The 19,445-nt window shown below is 38.0% G+C and overlaps 3 protein-coding genes across 4 annotated transcripts; 1 reads left to right on the top strand and 2 right to left on the bottom strand.

The window, feature by feature from the left end:
* Positions 1-1,054: 1,054 nt before the first annotated feature.
* On the bottom strand, positions 1,055-5,536 carry LOC306857422 (peripherin-2-like). Its single transcript, XM_079397361.1, has 3 exons — positions 4,561-5,536; positions 3,543-3,789; positions 1,055-2,549 (listed from the first exon to the last, which is right to left on the bottom strand). Exons 1-3 carry the CDS (start codon positions 5,139-5,141, stop codon positions 2,340-2,342), a joined length of 1,038 nt encoding a protein of 345 aa, XP_079253487.1. The 5' UTR covers positions 5,142-5,536; the 3' UTR covers positions 1,055-2,339.
* Positions 5,537-6,600: 1,064 nt separating this feature from the next.
* Positions 6,601-8,117, bottom strand: LOC306858066 (tubulin-specific chaperone C-like). Its single transcript, XM_079398445.1, has one exon. It carries the CDS (start codon positions 8,096-8,098, stop codon positions 7,037-7,039), a length of 1,062 nt encoding a protein of 353 aa, XP_079254571.1. The 5' UTR covers positions 8,099-8,117; the 3' UTR covers positions 6,601-7,036.
* An 833-nt stretch (positions 8,118-8,950) lies between these two features.
* LOC306858065 (BRD4-interacting chromatin-remodeling complex-associated protein-like) lies at positions 8,951-19,226 on the top strand. 2 transcript variants are annotated; one of them, XM_079398443.1, is made up of 11 exons: positions 8,951-9,046; positions 11,344-11,389; positions 11,509-11,557; positions 11,635-11,700; positions 11,920-13,305; positions 13,415-13,475; positions 15,699-15,783; positions 15,888-16,033; positions 16,133-16,227; positions 16,357-16,459; positions 17,890-19,226. In XM_079398443.1, exons 1-11 carry the CDS (start codon positions 8,956-8,958, stop codon positions 18,348-18,350), a joined length of 2,589 nt encoding a protein of 862 aa, XP_079254569.1. In that variant the 5' UTR covers positions 8,951-8,955; the 3' UTR covers positions 18,351-19,226. The 2 variants fall into 2 exon arrangements, with proteins under 2 accessions (XP_079254569.1, XP_079254570.1); XM_079398444.1 differs by lacking the exon at positions 8,951-9,046 and adding an exon at positions 9,066-9,310 and having other exon boundaries at positions 17,890-19,199.
* The last annotated feature ends 219 nt before the right edge of the window (positions 19,227-19,445 follow it).

Raw genomic sequence — 19,445 nt, 5'->3', positions numbered from 1 at the left:
GATTTGTTATATAGGTTCACCTGCACAGACTTGCACAGATGCACCTTCTGCTCCTTTTTCTCCAGATTTAAATTGCACACTGTTCTATATATTGTGTCTGCTGCACTGCATTCTATTTATGTCTCCTCCACTATATTTGTTGAAACGGTATATAATGTGTCCAGCAAATTAAGTCCCCATGTGTGGTCTGATCCTCTATGTTGAGAAGAATCCAAATGTGACCAGAACCAATTTTAACTTAGATTCAATTCTCAACAAATTTTGAAAATAGGGATCTACCTCAACTGAAAATTGTAAAACCTTAGTCATAATCCCATGTGACCTAAGTTTAACATAACAGCTATATTAATATAAAGTTAACTGTGAATTGCCACTTGCATGGTGTCCCCCATTCCCAAAAATCCTGTGACCTAAAAGGAAAATATGGTGGAAAAGAGAAGTAAATAGTTTGGTTTGACACGTACCTGCTCAAGGACATTCTGTATCCTACACTGCTTGATACTCTTCACCGGATATGCAGCAGCAGCCCAGGTCACCTGCCAAGAAGTTAAGCTGAACACACTCAAAAGCAGCTTACTGTCTTTATCAGATCATCTGTGTTTATGTGCTTGTCGGCAAACCAAAATACTCAAAGAAAGTCGCCCTCTTTACAGCCTTCCCATTTTCCATAGTATTTCAGCCTTGTATGCTGTTTCGTTCCTAAAAGCATAACATTATAATGTTTTGTGTGGGTAACTTCTCAATTTTCAGGCTTAGGCAACGATTAAACTGACAGTTATGTGGCTTACATGACAAGACCTCCTTGATTTTGTTATTATACCAAGTTAATGTACATCCCTTTTTTAAAATAAACCAAAAACTGTCCATATTTTGAAACTCACTATTCAGATCACTGCCATGTGCGACAAACACCATGTGAAAGAAATAATCACATAATTCTCGGCAGATCTTATTGGATAAGGCAAACCTCCCATAGAGCTCCCAGAATGCCCTGCTCTTTGATCTCAGCAAATGACTGGACAATAGAAATCAAATGACTGGACAATAGAAATCTGCATGTTTTTACAATTAAATAAGTTTTATTCACAATAACAAACACTACGCACCAAACACCACTCCGATAATGTCAACTTTTCTTACAAGTAATTTCACGAGTATTTTTACAAAAAGAAAAATATATTATTAAATAATTCTACACTATTTACATAGACACATAATTAGAATTTAAATAAAATAATTACAAAAAATTACAGGTTTGAGCATAGAGTTTCAGTCTCTGGCCTGGGACGTTTCATGGAGTAACTGTTTGTGCAGATGTAAATACACTGGAGCTCCCAGTAGTGGGAATGCAGAAGTCACAGGTCAGGGTTTAGCTGCCAATCATAAGCCTTCTCAATCCCCTCACCCTGTACCTGGTTCTCCCTCTGTACCATAGCACATATTGGGGCCTCAAATGCTGCTATTCTCTTAAACCTGCAAAATCAGCCTCTTCTTTTAGCGCTCATGAAATCATGTGTTATCTGATGCTGAACATAGCAGTGTACTCATCATCAGACAGGTCACAAAAATATATTTACATTTTTTTATAACCTTTCCCAAACCACAACCCTGGCACCTCAAAAATATAATTTTTATTTTTTATAAAGCATTACTTTAAAATAAAACAAAAGATCTAACTTGTCTCTTCATCCATCTGTCAAACGTTTGTGCACTCTCACTTGCACACATTTCATACCTAAATCCACAAGGGTGAAAAAACACCTGTTTAGCTTCTTTAAAAGGTGATTTAAAATGTGTTTTCTTTTCATTTGTCATACCTGTCATATGACAGATGGTGTTGTTTACTCCTTATAAATAGAAGGACTCACTGTACTGAGGCTATAGTTTTCATATTTATATCTTTCACACTATTCCAAATCCCTGACTAGCCATTCTTAAGTTGAATATCAACTCAAATATGAAATAAAATATGACTATAAAAGTGTTTAGAGTTTGTGTAGCAAAGTACAAAGTCAAAGGGAGAAGCAAAGCTGGCAAAAAAATACATTTTGATCGATTATATTAAAAACCACTCTTTACAAGCCAATCATTTGGGTATTAATATGCATCTTTTGTTTTTTGGTAATTTCACCATAATATGGAATTCTAATATGCTAATTTAATTACAGGAAAATGTCTGACTGACAAAAGTTTGTATTTAGATTTTTTTTTCTTCACCAGTTCCTCATTAATTGGCTTTGTCTACACTTTGTGTAGTGTGAGTGATATAGTTACAGTTTTAGGCTGCATCCCACAGCTCTCTAGGTAGGTGTGGAAAAAGTTCGGTGGGTGGGGCTCGCTCAGCTCACAGTGGCAACAGCCTCTTCATTTGCCCCCTCATCCACTTGATTGCCTTTGCCCATGGCCTTCATCTTAGCCATGATATCAGTGAAGGTCTCTTTGACAGTTTTCTCCAGGATCCAGCCCTCGCTCTCACTCTCAGGGTCTTCTGGGTTGACCAGCGTGGACAGAGAGGTGTTTATATACTGAAGTCCAATCATTACAGTTGTCTAAAGCAAAGCATAAAATATATGTTTTTTGTTTTTTTTAAATCAAATGTATAAAATGTTCTACATTTCCAATTGGTGATTTGAAATCACCTTTTCCAAGAAAGCAAGATTTAGTTCCACCCCACAGATTAGAACCTTTGATCCCTGTGAATCTTCAGTGTCACCACACCATCTCAAACTCCTAATCTCCACCACACCTTGTTCAAGGTCTTGTTGTTGCTACTGCATGCCGTGAAACTGGCAGATTTTGTTCAAATCAATGTTTTTAGATTATTTCCATCAAGTCTCAAATTTATATGCAAACTATGGGTTAAAATTAAAAATGTGCTTCATGTGTAATCCAAATAAAGTATTTTAATTGAATTATTTACTATTTATTATTTTAAAAATAAAGTATATTAAAAAAAATTATTTAACAATCTTTTTAAGAGTTAGATCAGGTAAAAAGAGTCCCTTAAGGTAATAACCACTGATTCCTGAATCATGTAGTTTAATTTATCCTAGAATGTCAATCGATCTTTCAGTATTACTACAAGGTAGTCAAACACTGTATTATATTTTAAGCAGTGTAGATGTTTTGAATGATAGTGCCATGTTAGGTGATTGATTAAGGAAACAAGGCTCCTGACAGTGAACATGGTATGATGGCATACAAACATTAGCTATTACTCTAAACAGCCTTCACTTTTGCACCCCTTTGGGATGGTCTGATAAGAAGGACAGGGTTTAAATCATCCCCCAAATCTGTAGCTAAAACAATTTGTAGTTATTATTTACCTCATTAGGGACAGATAACAAAACACCTTGTAATAGCAGGATTTGAACAGTTTACAGGATTAAGTATCAGAACTGAACAAAACGTACCTTAAGTACTGATCAGAGATCAGTTTGACCTTTATAGCACAATCCATTAAGATAAGAGGAATGAAGGTATGTGATTAAAGTCTGATCCTGGATCAGCACATTACGATATTTCAAAGTTAAACATCTTACTTGCAAGAGGGTGACCATCAGCACAAGTATCCCAATAGTGTTCATCATTCCACCATAGTATGACACAAGAGCGTCTCGGCAGCCACGTTTCCAGATGTTTAGCTCTTCGGTGTAGTGGTCATAGCTGTAGTGAGCCGAGTTGTTGGTTATTTGCTGTTGGATGCAGGGCCGTGGAGAGCTAGGGTTGCAGCAGCTGAAGGGAACTCCATCCATTAGGTATCTTCCATCCACATTGCTGCTGATTCGGCTAAAGACAAACAGTTTGCAAATATGTATTTATCACTTCCATATTACTCATGTTAGATCATTTAAAAATAAAATAAATGATGTGTGTATTCCTTAGCCAGATTTTTTATAAAAAATGGCAACATTCTTTTTTAAAACAGTGAATGCTCACAAAAACAGTGAATGCTCACAAAAACAGTGAATGCTCACAAAAAATAAGCAACTTACAAAAAATTCTACATCATAACTTCATTGTCATTTATTATCAATTAAACACAATTTAAATAAAGAAAATAATAAAAAAATTATAAACAAGTCACTTTGGAAAACCTTTAGGTGTTATACATCAAAAGCCATAAAAAACTCTTTGATATTAATGCACAAGCATTCGGCTAGTAATTTCAATGTCTATTCCAAGCCAGTCTACCTGGTATTCAATTGATTGAAAGGGACAGTAAGCTCTGAGGGCAAGAAAATGTGATCCAAGAAGATTAGAGACTAAATCTAAACGGGCTAACATGCTTGATACCACTTACACTGCAAATTGACCCCTGCAAATCACCCATTCCCTCCCCTTACTGTAAACCTGCTAAATAATTTGGTAAAAAAAATAAATAAAATCATTATAAAAACTTCCACAACAAACTATTTAAAAGTTTTAAGTGTCTTAAATAATTTTTTTCTAAATGTCTAAACTATATCTGAACAAAATGAGTTGAAAAGAACTGAAGGGAAACAATGTTTACATTTAAGGGCGACATCATCCAACCATTAAGAAACAAAAAACACTCACTCTTTGACTTCCTTGGAGCTGAAGTCCAGGTAACGGTTGCTCACCCACTGGATCTCGAACCAATCTTTGTAGTTGTTATTGCCACAGCAGCGGAACTCCATCTGCATGAGATCCAGAGTTCTCTTCATGTAGCAGCGTCCAGGTGTATCGGTGTCCTTGTAGTACTTCATTCCATTTTTCAGGCCCTCAGCAAGTGTGAACTCTAGAGGAATGCGCATGGCAAAACACATAGCTGCTGTGACAATGAGGCAGAAGTTGAAGAACAAACAGCAAATTAGAAAGGGCTTCAAAATGGACTTCCATTTCACAAATTTGGTGGAGTCGAGCGAGTCATAACAGATTTTGCCCCCACAGGCATTGAGAAAACATGCCAAAAAACCCACACCAATTAGAATGTTGGGTACAAAATGACTCTCATTGTTGTCCATAAATTCACTTCTCTTGCGTAGTTCAATTTTAAAGAAAAGGCCCATACTGAAGACCAGCACTCCGGCCATAATGGAAAACCAGTACATGAGCCATAACAGCTGGGCCAGCTTCACCCGTTTCTTCAGGTCAAACTTTACCTTCATTAGAGCCATGATGAACAACTAGTTAAAGTCCAAAATAAAAGTCCAAAAAAAGGCTTTTCAGAGTTTGGTGATCTCCAAAGACAGAAGTTGAACGTTGAAAGTACATTCAAGGCGCAATGTGTAATCCATTCCAGTAAAGCGAGAATTTGTTAGCGACTTTCATGATGATCTTCGCACCCATAATAGACTAAGTCCAACTCAGGTTCTTCTAAAGGTAAACACCAATGTAATACATTATCTTCACAAACTTAAACATGGATTTTAATCTCAATAATTAAAACACCAATGTCCTCAGGTACTGACGCAAATAGTGGTGTCCCTCTATCTGCAAAGGGAGGACAAAAGCCAAGGATCCAAATGATTAAACACAAAGTTACTGTACGTCATCCTAAACCCAGCTAATCACCCTCATCCCATTTACAGAAATCCCTGGCCAGTAGATGAGCCTATCTGTAAGCTGCTGCCGTGGCGTGTGATTGGCTTGATGGGTCACATGATATGACTGGCATAACTACAGAGACACCAAAAACCAGGAGGCTAGGACTTAAGACCACTACACTTCCACTTCTAGGGTCTTTGAGTTCATGACAAACATGCCACTCTTTGAGAGGACCTCCACATCTCTCAAAGTTAAAATATTCATGGAACTGATGATAGTCAAAACCATAACACTTTATAATTTGTTAACATTAGTTAATGCATTAGCTAACAATGAGGAATTTTACAGCATTTATTAATCTTTGTTAATATTAGTTCATGTTAGATCACAGTGGATGAAGTAACATGAACAGATATGACTTGGTTTTAAGAATTTATTAGAGGTTGAAATTAACATGAACTAAAATTAATAAATTTTAAGAAGTCTAGAAGTATTGTTAACCAATGTAAGCATGTTAACTAATTTAGTCAAACGAGACCTTATTGTTAAATTTGACCCCCAAAATAATAATAGTCAAAACATTACTAGCCTACAGAACTTCATATTCAGATGATTGTACTTGTATCACAGACTATGGCCAAAGGTTGCATTATGCACTATAATACAGTAACTGAACATAACAGGCCACTTCTTGCACATTATATTTAAGTATTAACTGTTATCATTTTAAAATTATGTGAATTATGTTATTTTGCACATAATACACAAAAGAGGCACCAACATTAAAATAGTGTGTCTATATAGCTTTTATGTTTAAAGATGGAAAACAACTCAAAAATGTATATAAATATATTTCTTCAGGTTAATGGCAATCTGTGAATTAATGTCTAAACAATAATAACAGAATTAAAAGTATATTTCACCCAAAAATTAAAATTCTTTTATCATTAAATTCACACTCATGTCATTCCAGACCCTAAAAGACTTATGTTCTTCTTCAAAACACTAAAAAAGATATTTTGAAAAATGCTGGCAACCAAATAGTATTGACTTCCATTGATTGAAATAAAAACAGAGACATTTCTACAAATTTCTTCTTTAATGTTCCACAGAAAATAAACAAGTCTGCAGATTTGGAATGACATGAGGGTGAGTAATCGATGACAGATTTTTCATTTTTAGGTGAACAATGTCTTATTTATTTATTTTAGGCGTTTTTGCCTTTTATTTGATAGGAGAGTAGACAGGAAACTAAGTTGGAGAGAGATGGAGGGGACAGGATCCAGGACTTGAACACGGGACGCCCGAAGTGCAACGACGCGCTGCCCACGAGCAAAATTAAAATGCATAGACTTGAGTAAATCACAAATAAACACAAATGTGATCAAATCAGACTTTATTATTTTCTTATACAGCATTAAATTAATCTGAGCTTTATAAGTGAGGAATTCTAGAGCATTCAATGTTTATGGGATCTCAATTTTAGCATCATATTGACTGAGCACACAATCATGCAATCAGATCGTTATTGTTTAGATGCATGTTCCAGAACATCCCAACTACATATTCTCTCAGTCTCAGGAATGACAGTCCAGTTGGGGGAATGTGTGCCAGCAGCAAGCCAATTGAAATCATCCACCTCTGTCCAATTATTCCTGTTTGGATCAAGTCCAGCCACCTTGAAATGATCATGCATCCCTGGATAGGTCCACGTGAATGGGGCAAACCGGACCCCGTGACAGTCCTCTATAATTGCCCGGCTGGTCACATGCAGATATATCTGAGTGGCAGTGGTGTTATGGGTGCGCAGCTGCTGACAGGGGACTACTAAAGTGCTGTCAGTGCACTGGTCCACAAAAACAGAGCTGGACACCGGCCCGCAGAGGATCTCGCAGCCGTGGACGTTCTTGATGTGCACAGTGCTCGGACAGCCATAAAGCCTGACTTTACAGTTTGTCAGATGAGATAACAGAACATCTCCTTGCTGGATCTCCTCGGCTTGCTTGATTAAGACTTGATTGTCAACATTAGAGAATCCACACTGGGCTACAGAGACCGCAGCATCCACCACCACAGTACCAGCTGCATCAGATGCAGGCTTATCGGTTGTTTGCTGAATCGGTGCAGGCTGCTTACTTGCTCCGGTGTTCCTGGATCTAAAGGCGAATTTCTTTTTAGGCAACACCTCATCTCTTTTCTCAGCAAGAGAGCTCTGGAGCTTCTGCAGGGATGCTTGCGCCTGTCTTATTTCATACTGGGTTAGAAACATTATGCTGTCATTGAGAAACTTGTGGAGCTGTTGAATTTTCAAAGTGATCTCTTCCAGTGTTTTTGCGGCTTTGTCGCAGTCATTTTCGTTACAGCTGGAGAGCATCTCCTCGACTGCTGTCTTCTCAGTATTAAAGGTGGACGTGAAGAAATCGCTCTTTTCTTCCGACACGCTCTGGCTCTCCTTGACATTTCTCCGGCGCTCTGCCTCCTCCAGCCTCGCTTGATCCCTTCGTAACACGCGTTCGGGAACTCTGACAGCTGTATTTGTTTCTCCATCATCATTCCCCGCATTAACTTGCACTCCCAGTGCCGCCATGTTGTTTCTAACAGCAGGCGTGGTGAAGGCACGTTGATCACGTGACGACTCGTCAAAGTGTGCTTTTCAATGATTGGACTAGAATCAGTAGCGTTAGTAACGCGGCGTTCTATTGGCGCATTAAATGTTCACGTTCATAATAAACTTATGACTGTTTTCCCATACATAACTTAAATGATGGAGTAAAGTTATTTATTACTTCTTCTGTCATATTCATATTTAATTAGTTATAAATTTACACTATTTACAGCATGTTAATAAAAACAAGTGTTGATTTATTTATTTTAGAATTGCAAGATGAATTGACTGTATTGTATTTGTTATTATTATTATTATTATATCCCTTACAGTTTACGGTTTATATTGATTTTCTGTTGAATTTTGTACATGGTCAGTGTATGCATTGTAATGAAAACAGCAGGGTTATTATAATAGTTTGTATTTTAATTTATATTTAATTTAGTTTTAATAAAGTTCACTCTATTGCTATTAGTTTCATTTTATCAGTTTTTTTTCTAGTTGGTTTTAAAATTACTAAAAAGTCACTTAATTTTAGTTAGTTTTGAAGTGATGAAAATGTCAATCAAACTTTATTTTAGTTTTTGTTATTGATAACATTTAAAGCGTCCTTGTGGCAACAATCTCCTATATTTTACAGACTCAGATAAAGGTATTGTTTATAATATTAAACCTGTCTCTTGATACAAACACTATTTTTATTCATGTCAGGCATTTGGAGCGATTAATCAAAACAACAGCTTTAACTTGTATGGTTGCAGAAGAGGTAAACAATGAGTTTAAGAGACCCCTGTTCGTTGAAGTAAAGAGCCCTATGGAGTGTAGTGCACTATGCAGTGATGCTGCCTTCTGCTGGAGCCGCGCCGCTCCACCGGCCCGTGCAGAGATGGCGAGGAAACCCCGCGGACACGGCACTGCTTTTTCATGACGGTGAGTTTCCCCTTTGAGTGTATTATAATTTTGTGATAAAAATTTCAAGGAAAAAACACACACAACCTCCTTCCTCCCCTTCCTTCGGGGAGGGAAGAGCAAGCGTGGAGAGAGCAAAATCTATCAGACTGAGCAGCAAGGACAGTGAGGGAAAATATATGAGTGGGAGAGAGAAAGAAGAAGAAGGAGGAGGAGGAGGAGGAGGGGGAGCAAATTAAAAGTTGCCAAATGGAGATATTGGGTTTCAAGAGGAGTGAGACAGGAGTAAGGGTTTGCCTCGTATTCAAGTCGTCTTTATGTGATGCAAATTCAAATAAATATTTATGCTTCGCCAACGATTCGGTTTTTGCTCGACGAATTCAGCCGTTTCTTAATAACGTTAGGTGTGGGGGACGTCCACAGCGTCAAGAAGGCCATCAACAACAATCCGCTTAAAACCTACTACACCCGCGCCGGGGTTAAACGAGCCGTCCGACGCCGAATACGCCTTTCTTCGTGCCGCCCGTCACAGATGCACAAATACGCGTCCAGGAGAGCATTTGCGACTAAACGAGCCTCCCCAGCCTCGGTCTATTTATGGACAAAGTCCCTCTGTGTTTCTAGCTGTTACTTTCAGCGAGATTAAGGCGGGTTTTGGAGAGCCTTTTTAGTCCTCCCTGCCACCGTTTGACAAGTGAATCAGTAAAACGCGTCGCTTTGCTTCAACAGGGTTTTACTTTGTATTTTGAGGGGTTGCTGGTTTTCTACGTGTCTCTTTTCCGCCCCTTTGACTTAACAGACAAAGATAGGGTTTTTTCTGTTAGAGAGGAAGACAAACTAATTCATCTCCTCCCTCATTTGGCTTGCTAACATGACCACAGCCTAAAGTGTTTAATATATCTCTCACATTTAGTACGTCGTTTAGTTTATAAAACCCGTATTTGCATGTATAAGAATGATTTTTAAATATATATATATTTTGAAGTTGTTTGAGATGTAAAAGGGCCGGATTAATCTGTCATACTTGTTTTTTTCTTCGTCCAGATTGCATTTATTTACGTTAAACGGATGATGCTAGCTTAGTCTTGCTAACTTAGTTAATATAAAGAGCATATATATATATATTATTGACTAATCTAATAATTCGTCCATTTATAACCTTTATAGACTGTTCTATCATTTAGTTTCTGTTCTAGTGTGTAATTTATGCTGTTAAATTATTAAATAATAAAGGCTAACACTCGCAATTTTGGATTTCTGCTGTTTTTAACAACACGTCGTTGTTTGCTTTGAAACAAAAGAGAAAATACATACACATCGAATGCTGTTCAAACATGTAATCACTTTGGAAAAACACAGACAACGAATTTCATTCCCTCACTAGCCTTTTAACCATAAAGTGTGTTATAAAACATTAACAGAAGCTTGTGAAGTGAACAGTCAGACTGGCCAAACATGTTTCTCCCATCCCCCACGTCGCTTCCTTTGTCACATTTCCACACGTGAATTTTCAAGTTGTTCACATTCCTACGGCAACTTTACAAAGAAATATGATCAGAAATTAAAGCCGAGTAGCATTATACCACTGCACAGGTACTCTGTGTCACAATGTCTTTAGTCTGTCGGCTGTAGCGAGCAGTGGCGCAGTTTCAATCACCGGCCGCCATTTTGAAGTCTCTATAGGCTGCAGCAAAGAGTACAGCCACTGACTTATGTATTTTTAAACATAGAAATCATATTCGTGTTTAAATAAAAGCGTGCATTAGACAGGTATACTGTTCAAGCATTACTGTTTGTGTGTTTGGGATGTCAAACAGTTTATTACTGTTTAGTACACGGTAGTAATCAGTAATGTGCTATTTTTTGTTTTATGTTCATTCTTCTTTGAAAATAGAATGATGCCACATAATGAACTACTTAAACATTTTAAATTATTAATTCACTTGTGTTTGTCACACCTTTGTTGAGTTATTTCAAAAGCCTGACATTGCTCATAGTTTGGCCTATTAATATATCTAATATATTATTGTACCTGAATTTAATAGTATACATTATTTCACAACCTATGCTTGAAATGACGTAGTATACAGAGAATGTTTATTGACAAACTGGGGTTCCTGACAGATTACAGTTTTGATTTTGTTTAGAACATTATACGCGCTACGTTTATTGGATCCTTCAGATGTATTCAGGAACAAATTAATATTCAAATGATATCTTAGCGTGGTTAAAGTCAGGGCTGAGTTAAAATTTAAGGAACCTGTACTTTGCTGAGTCCATTGAAAAAAATCTGAAAATGTGTAATTACTGTGTCACAGGTGTAATGGATGATGAAGACGACCGCCGTCTTCTGGATTTTATAGGGTAAGCAGCATTACAATTTGATGATTATAGTTTAAAGAGCTACAGGCATACTTTAAAAAGAGATTTTACCCATCACACGTAACAGAAGTGTTTTCATGAACTGTTTTTTTTTCCAATAGAGATGTGCAAGCATTGAATGAGTATCTTCATGGTTCAAATAGTAAATCTGTAAGTATGCTTAGACTATATGACATTTGTGTTTTATATTAAAGGGTTATTAACAACTTTATTTAACATTCAAACAGATTGGAGAAGACGATGTGACTAATGCAGCGTTTGGGTCGGCCAGTTCGTTCTTCACTAGTGACACAGTGAGTATAGACAAGATACCTATCAAGGAAAGACAAGCTCATATCTACTAGAATGAGAAAATACTAAAATCCGAAAAAAGTGGTTTTCAAACACCGTTACATAAAATACTTCAACTTTCCCATAAATGTTGTATAGGTGTAGTTTGCATGCAAATGGGATATCTAGAATGGGTTTTAGAAAGAGCATCTAAACAACAAATAATTTGGTTTTCTTCTTAGGGTGGCTCCAACGAAGGACTCAAAGACGACCACAATCATTTGGGAGAATTTGGGGAGGCTGGTGGAGCTGAGCTTCAGCTCTCAAGCAGTCTTCCGTTCAACGAGGATGACCTCGACAGTGGAACCTCACAAGATGGGGTCGATCTTGGGGGCGAGGACCAACCCTTCGACATCCTTCAGAAGTCATTGCTGGAAGCAGATATTACAGAGCAGACATTGGCTCAAGAAGCCCTTTTGGACTCCCAGCCATCTCTCATTCCCACAGCTTCCGCTTTTCCTCAGCAGCTGGTCTCTGGAGGGTTTGGAGGTATCACAGGTCCTGGTGTGGGGCCACCATTGGCACAACCTCAGGCTTTTATCCAGCAGGTTCCCCAACTACCCTTGCCAAACGGCCCTGCTGGACACATCCAGGTAGTGGGATCCTTCAATGGCAGTGCCTCCTCCATGATGACTATAAACAGTTTGGAACAGCCTCAGATCCTTTTGAGGCAGAGCGGAAATGTAGTGACAAACAACAGTGGACAAGGCACCATGTTCACCCCTTCTGGAGCTGGCCAGGTGTCAATGTCCTTCAATAAAGGGACGATACCAGTTCAGAATATTATCATCCAGAGAGGCCCTATGCAACAGACATTGATCAGACCCATTCAGCCTAAACCCTTACAGACAGGGGGACAAACTGTATACAATATCAGCAACATCGGGCTTCAACCCAGCACCACAACTACTGCGAATTTAGTCAGTAGTCCCTACACAGTCAGCGGCTCTCCTCAGTCTGCTCAACAGGTGAAAGTGGTCAATCCAGCCAGCAGCATTGTAATGCACTCACCTCTGGGGCAACAAGCGCAACCACAGTCCCAGTCCAATCTGCCTCAAGGGCAGTTTTTGCTACCCACTTCTATTTCCCTCACCCCTGGTACGACAGTTCATGGCTTCCAGGCTGTGAATGGGCAGGTGTTACAAACAAACACTCAAGTAGGCGACCCGTCATCAATGAGCACTACCACCTACTCCATCCTCACAAATCAAAACACAACAGTACAGCTTATTGCTGGGCAGAACTTTTCATCTGGAGGGCAGCTGATAGTCAATCAAGGTTTGGTTGCTGGAGGTCAAATAGGCCAAGCTTCACCAACACCTGTTGTGCAGGTGTCTCAAAGGCCTGGTTCCACGGCCAAAGTTTGGACTGGCAGCGCATCATCTAGCCCTACACCTGTACAGACGTCACAGGCTTCGGGCCACCTCACCATGGTCAGTTCTGGCATCCAAGGCCCACAGGTTTGTCAACAGTTGTCTGTGACCCCAGGACAGCACCTCTTTATGCCTGTGGCCCAGAACGTTCCAGCTACTTCTGGCATTCAGGAGTATCAAGTTTCTTTAAACCAGGTGAAACATATTTGGATTAATATCCACCTATTCTTTTTTATTGCAACCTTGTTTGCTTGTTCAAAGTGTTATAATTTCATCACATTTGAATGTTTCTTCAATTTTATAGGACACCACAGCAGCAATACAAAGAGGGCAAACACAATTAGTTAATCTTCTTGGTACCAAAGGTAAGACTCCTTTGAAACATTTCCATCAGTGACCAGTTTTAATGAAATCTAATTTGTTCATTCCTTAAGACATACTTGATATATATATATATATATATATATATATATATATATATACATACAGTGCTGCTTGAAATTTTGTGAACCCCTTGCAGAATCTGTGAAAATGTAATTTTAACAAAATAAGAGAGATCATACAAAATTCATGTTATTTTTTATTTAGTACTGTCCGGAGTAAGATATTTTAATTTTTTTTTACATTTTTACATTTAGTCCACAAGACAAAAAAATAGCTGAAATTATTAAAATAACGGTTGGTTGTTCATGAGTCCCTTGTTTGTTCTGAATAGTTAAACTGAGCACTGTTCTTTAGAAAAATCCTCCATGTCCCGCAGATTCTTCAGTTTTCCAGCATCTTTTGCATATTTGAACCCTTTCTAGCAGTGACTGTATGATTTTGAGATCCATCTTTTCACACTGAGGACACTTGAGGAACTCAAACAAAACTTTTAAAAACGGTTCAAACATTTGTTCTGAACAGTTTAACTGTTCAGAACAAACAAGGGACTCATGAACAACCATCACAACACAAAAACAGGAAAAACAGGTTCAACAGGAAAAAAAATCTACTATGCTCGGTTTCTTTTCATTTATGTTGAACAGACAGTAGTACAAATTACTATTTTTTCCACCTAGATGTGAAAATACTAAATATTATTACATTATGTTTTATATATATATATATAAATATAAAATCTGCAGTACATATATATATACAAACAAGGAATACATTCTTGAAATATATTTGATTTAGTTTACAGATAAACAAGGGAAAAAACAGTGCGACACGTAACAGCCTACATATGCTTAGTTTCAGTTCATTTTTGTGACACGCTTAATTTGTTCACAGCAAGGAAACTCAAATGGCAACATCCTATTTGTTTTATTTTTTTGTTTTCATTGTGAGTGTACACAAATCAAAGCAGATCTTTATACAGTGATGCATTATTAATAAGACAATAAGTGTTTAAAGTTGATTCTGCTGGTATAAGGAAACAGTTGAATTTGAAGTGACACACACACACACACACACACACATACATCAGTTCCAGCATTGCTAACTTGACAGCACAGTTGGTACTTTATCAAAATATAATACAGTGAACCAAACATCAGCGCACCCGCCTCAGTGTCACCGTTGGAACGCGACTGAAGAACAAAGCCTATAATTTAAATAATAGTTTCGCATTCAGATACGCTACATCACAAATATGGAAATATTACGGAATATTTGGATTTGTGCCGAATGAGAGAGGTAGGATACACGAGCACAAAGCTCCATTTCGCAAACAGTTCAGTTCACAAGCCTTTAAAGTATACTCCCTTGTCAGTGAGAGATGCGTTCAGAATCAGCACAATGTCACTGTCTAGTGGGCTTTGTTTTCAAGTGCGCAACTCATGCAAGTAGGGATAACTGCAGGCTTGAGCAATGGGCGTGGCGAAAGGTTAGGGCGTGCCAAAAGGTAGGGGCGTGGAGAAAGGTCTTAATGATTGGTCGACAAAGCTGTCTGTCAGGGTGTGGGGGTAGGGTTAGGGGTAGATTTTGTTGTACTGATTCACCTTTCGGAACGCCTCCTTTCAGCACGCCCATTGCTCCAGGCTGCAGCTACCCCCGTCTCAACTCATGGCATTCGCTGTTCTTCTGCTGGCGATTATCAAACAGCGTTGCATTACTGCGGGCACCCCCTTCTGGATTGGGGTACAATTGCCTGTATTCGTTGTAAGGCCTCATGCACCAAACCGCGATGTCCGTACCGTGATGTTTAGGTATGAATACATGTATCGTGCCACCCCTAATATATATATATATATATACCGTTGGATATAAATAAACACTTCTGTTCAAAACTGTGGGTTCAGTAAGATTTTTCTATAATGTTTCTGAAGCATGCTCACCAAGTAAATATTACAGTAAAGTACTATTATGAAATACTATTACAATTTAAAACAATTGCTCTCTATTATATTATATTTTATTCCTGTGACAGCAAAGCTTAATTTTCAGCAGCCATTACTCCAGTTTTCAGTGTAACATGATCCTTAGAAATCATGTTCTAATATGCTGATTTGGTGCTTGAGAAACATTTCTTATTATTATCAACGTTGAAAACCTTTGTGCTGCTTAATATTTTTGTGTTTTTTCTTTATTTTATTATATCTTAGCTGTGAAAACGCTCACTCCTGCCAGTCAGGAATGGCCTTTCACACCGAAGCGACCTGCAACTCAACAACTTACTAGAGGAGAAATGTGAGTAGATTTTACTCTACATCTTTTATCGTTGGTGTTTTCTGCACCACTAGTGTCAACAAAAAGTAATAATAATGATTGTAACACTGGGCCTTATTTTACAGGGTCCTCCAGCAGTTAAGACAAGATCACAGTAGAGTCATGTCTTCAGAGCGGACGCCCTTTGCTTCATTTAATGAAGTCATTGACAGATTACTGCCCTATCATGTTTTCCAAGGCTTACCACCACAAGATGAAGATTTCACCAAAGGTGCATTTTCAACATTTCCTCAACATATATAATATTTAACCACAGACAAGTATTGGCTGAATATGACCTAGGTTCTGATAGCTGTTTTTGACTTTACAGTTGATGAGGAGTTTGAGGCAGTTGCCATACAAGTGTTAAACAGAACACAGGGCATGGTGAACAAATATAGGCGCTTACTTATGGTGGAGGCAGAGGTATGTTTAGAACACAGCCCTTTACATAATGTACAAAAGTCCTCTTCGAATTATTTGTAGGAAAATTACTCTAATATTATTCCCGTTAATGCAAAACCAGCATGGCTGCACTGATTCATGTTCTTTCAGAGGTCCAGCCCTTCATCAGAAATGGTGATGATTGACAGGACTTTTAATCAAGAGGAACGGGGTAACTTGACCCAAGACAAACGAATGGTACTAGTGGATCCAGGTAAGAAGCAGAAGCAGAATTTATCCATTTATTTTAGAAGAATACTTTATCCATTTTCAATGTCTTTCATTGTTATTAAAGGGGTCATATGATGTTGCTAAAAAGAACATTTTTGTGTATTTGGTGTAATGCAATGTTTACGCGGTTTGAGGTTCAAAAAAACATTATTTTCCACATACTGTACATTATTGTTGCTCCTCCTCGATTTTTACAAAGCTTATCGTTCTGAAAAGCGAGGTGTGCTCCGATTGGCCAGCTATCCAGTGCGTTGTGATTGGCCGAATACCTCAAGCGTGTGACGGAAATGTTACGCCCCTTACCATGTTGTGATGCCGTGTCTCGGCGTGACGAGATTAGAACAATAAAACCCACTATAAATGAGGCATTTGTTGCATTCAGTGAGGACATAATTACTGATTATAATGACTCGTACAGTCTTTTTACGTGTTGCGCTGCGTAAACATAACACCATGTCTGCATTTGTGATCGTAGAAATGGAAACAAGCACTACTCTGCACTGCTCAAAACTCGCGTTTAAATAGTCAGTTGCAAATTCTTTAAATATCGAAACGTACTTACAGGCTGAGTCAGAAGCACCAGACTGTCCGTTGGAATTGCACCACTTAATAGTGTTCACAGCCGGCATTGTAGGCTACTCTCCCAGGTTCAGGAAACAGTCCTCCGTAAAATGCGCTGCACACACTTGAATATTTGCATTGTACTGTTCTGGAACAGTGTTGTAAATAACTCAACCACTGATTTCTAATTGTGTACTCATTTGGAAGACCAAACAAAGTACTTTTGCAACGAAACACACAGAGTCTCCACAACATGGCGGCGGCAACAAAAATACTACAGCAAGAATAAAAGTTACGCCTTCTTTCATTGCGTATACATTTGGGCAGTGTTATGCAAATCTTCCCACACCATGACGTAGACATGTACATTTTACAGACGTTGTGTTTAAAACCATGTAATGAGTTGACAAAGTAATTTCACAGCGTTTCCAGTTAGTTTTGTTTTGGTTAAATACAAGTAGTATTTGTAAATAAAATGGATTTTTGGAGTTTGGTACTCATACTCTTTTGTGATCAATTTGTTAAATTTTTTTTTTAAATGTGCATATCAGTTTTGTTATGCAAAGTAACACATGCATAATTATATATTGCCAATTGCCAAAGCCTTAGAGAACATATATAAAGTAGATAACATTTTTAAAAATTACATTTCATTAATAAAAAAAAGCAGCATGTGAAGACGGTACTGGAAATTTTAGATATACAGTTTGTGTTTTGGTTACTTAAAAAAAAAAAAGGGTGTAATTTCTGTAATGTTTTTAAGATATTGTACTGTATTTAAACCTAAATGCAACCATGTTTTGTGCTTGATTGGCTGTATGTTTGTGATGTTTTGCTACATCGCTCTCTCAGATGGCTTCCTGGAAGACTTCTGCTGTGGCCCTAAACTGAAGAGCCGAAGTATGGAAGTTTTGACGCCCACCACCCATGAGGGCAATCCCAGCGTAATGGAGACATCCCCAAGGCATTCCATAAGTCACACCGGAAGAGATGGGCAGGGTATGAACAGCCACACAGAACCTGCTTATAGGACAGAACCTCAACAACAAGGAATGGAGGAACACAGAAGAACTCCCATCAAGTGCATCCTGGACCTAAAAAAAAAGAAATTCAACAACCTAATCAGCAGCAACAGTCAACATGCTCACTACCCTACATCTCCCAGCCAATCACAGCATAGCTCCGCCCAAGGCTACCCTTCGAACCTGGGGCAGGGTCATGAACATCAACTTCCCTCAGATCATAGTCACGCCCCATTGGCTGACACTGACTCTGTGCTTGAGGCTGCCGTGAATAGCATCTTAGAATGTTAGACAGTGCCATATTTATGTTTGTTAGTTGTTCCATGTTAATCTCATTTCATGCCATTTGTGTGTAAGCTGAATGGACGTACATTGGCATTATCGCGGGTTAAAATGCACACAGTGGCTCTGACGATGTCGAGGAACAGGAAGGTGAATCTGATAATGGTGATACTCTAATACTGTGCCTGTTGTTCTAGAGAAGTTTACATAAGAAAGCCTTTTTGACAATGCTTCACAGGATACACTTGCAACCACACACACACACACACATCAATATATGCACATATACACACACAATCAAGCTGTAAGTGTGATGTTTGAAATGTCATGAGTAGACAATGGTGTTTGTAGCTTATCGGTCAATATCAGACACTTAGACTAATAGTCAGTCCGCACTTAAGGTTGTATGGTTGTCTCAACACTTATGTTGTATCGTTGCAGTAGACATTGACCAAGTGACGCACACGAACACACCTGCACATTTAATTGTTTTTGAGCATTGGTTATGCTCTCTTTTTTTTGGTTTACTTTTGTTTGTACCTTACAGGTATGTGACCCCTCCACAGAGACAAAACTCACTTGTGTGGTTTTGTGCAGGGGAAAGTTAAGACCTCAGATTGAGGGTACAATGTTACATTATGTTTATCTGTCTTTTGTTCATTTTAATTCATTTTTTTTAAATGATGCATTATATATATTTTTTTTTTTGTAAGATCTGTGCTGCTCCCTGCCTGGAGAAAGTATGAGCTGTTTTGTACCTTACGTTAGTGTCTCAATAACTTGCATGGGTGAATCTCATAAAAACTTAGTCACATTTTGACCCAAAATGAAAGGAAATAAAAATAAGTAATATTTTGCAAAAAGAAATTAAAACCATTTTAGGATTAATATATATATATATATATATTTGCATTGTGATATTTTTTCACGACAAGCACATTTTATCACAAATTTTGATTGCTGCATTTACATCAAATTTGTATTACATATTTTGAGAAAAAAATTTTTGTTTGTTTTTAATAATGTATAGTTTATATTTCGTTTAAATAAGCATGATTTAAAGGCTTTGCAGCAATACTGTTATGTATTAGTACATTATAATTG

Source organism: Barbus barbus (genome assembly GCF_936440315.1).
Source record: "Barbus barbus genome assembly, chromosome: 38".
Taxonomy (NCBI): Eukaryota; Metazoa; Chordata; class Actinopteri; order Cypriniformes; family Cyprinidae; genus Barbus; species Barbus barbus.
The sequence above is the reverse complement of the archived record's forward strand: the minus strand, read 5'-3'. Positions and strand labels throughout refer to the sequence as shown.

Coding starts and splice junctions, on each gene's coding strand:
- LOC306857422 (XM_079397361.1), bottom strand. CDS start 5,141: ATGGCTCTAATGAAGGTAAAGTTTGACCTGAAGAAACGGGTGAAGCTG. Junction 3,790..4,560: donor AGCTCCAAGGAAGTCAAAGA/GTGAGTGTTTTT, acceptor GTTTGTCTTTAG/CCGAATCAGCAGCAATGTGG. Junction 2,550..3,542: donor TGATGGTCACCCTCTTGCAA/GTAAGATGTTTA, acceptor GCTTTGCTTTAG/ACAACTGTAATGATTGGACT.
- LOC306858066 (XM_079398445.1), bottom strand. CDS start 8,098: ATGGCGGCACTGGGAGTGCAAGTTAATGCGGGGAATGATGATGGAGAA.
- LOC306858065 (XM_079398443.1), top strand. CDS start 8,956: ATGCTGCCTTCTGCTGGAGCCGCGCCGCTCCACCGGCCCGTGCAGAGA. Junction 11,701..11,919: donor CGTTCTTCACTAGTGACACA/GTGAGTATAGAC, acceptor TTTTCTTCTTAG/GGTGGCTCCAACGAAGGACT. Junction 16,034..16,132: donor AGATGAAGATTTCACCAAAG/GTGCATTTTCAA, acceptor TTGACTTTACAG/TTGATGAGGAGTTTGAGGCA.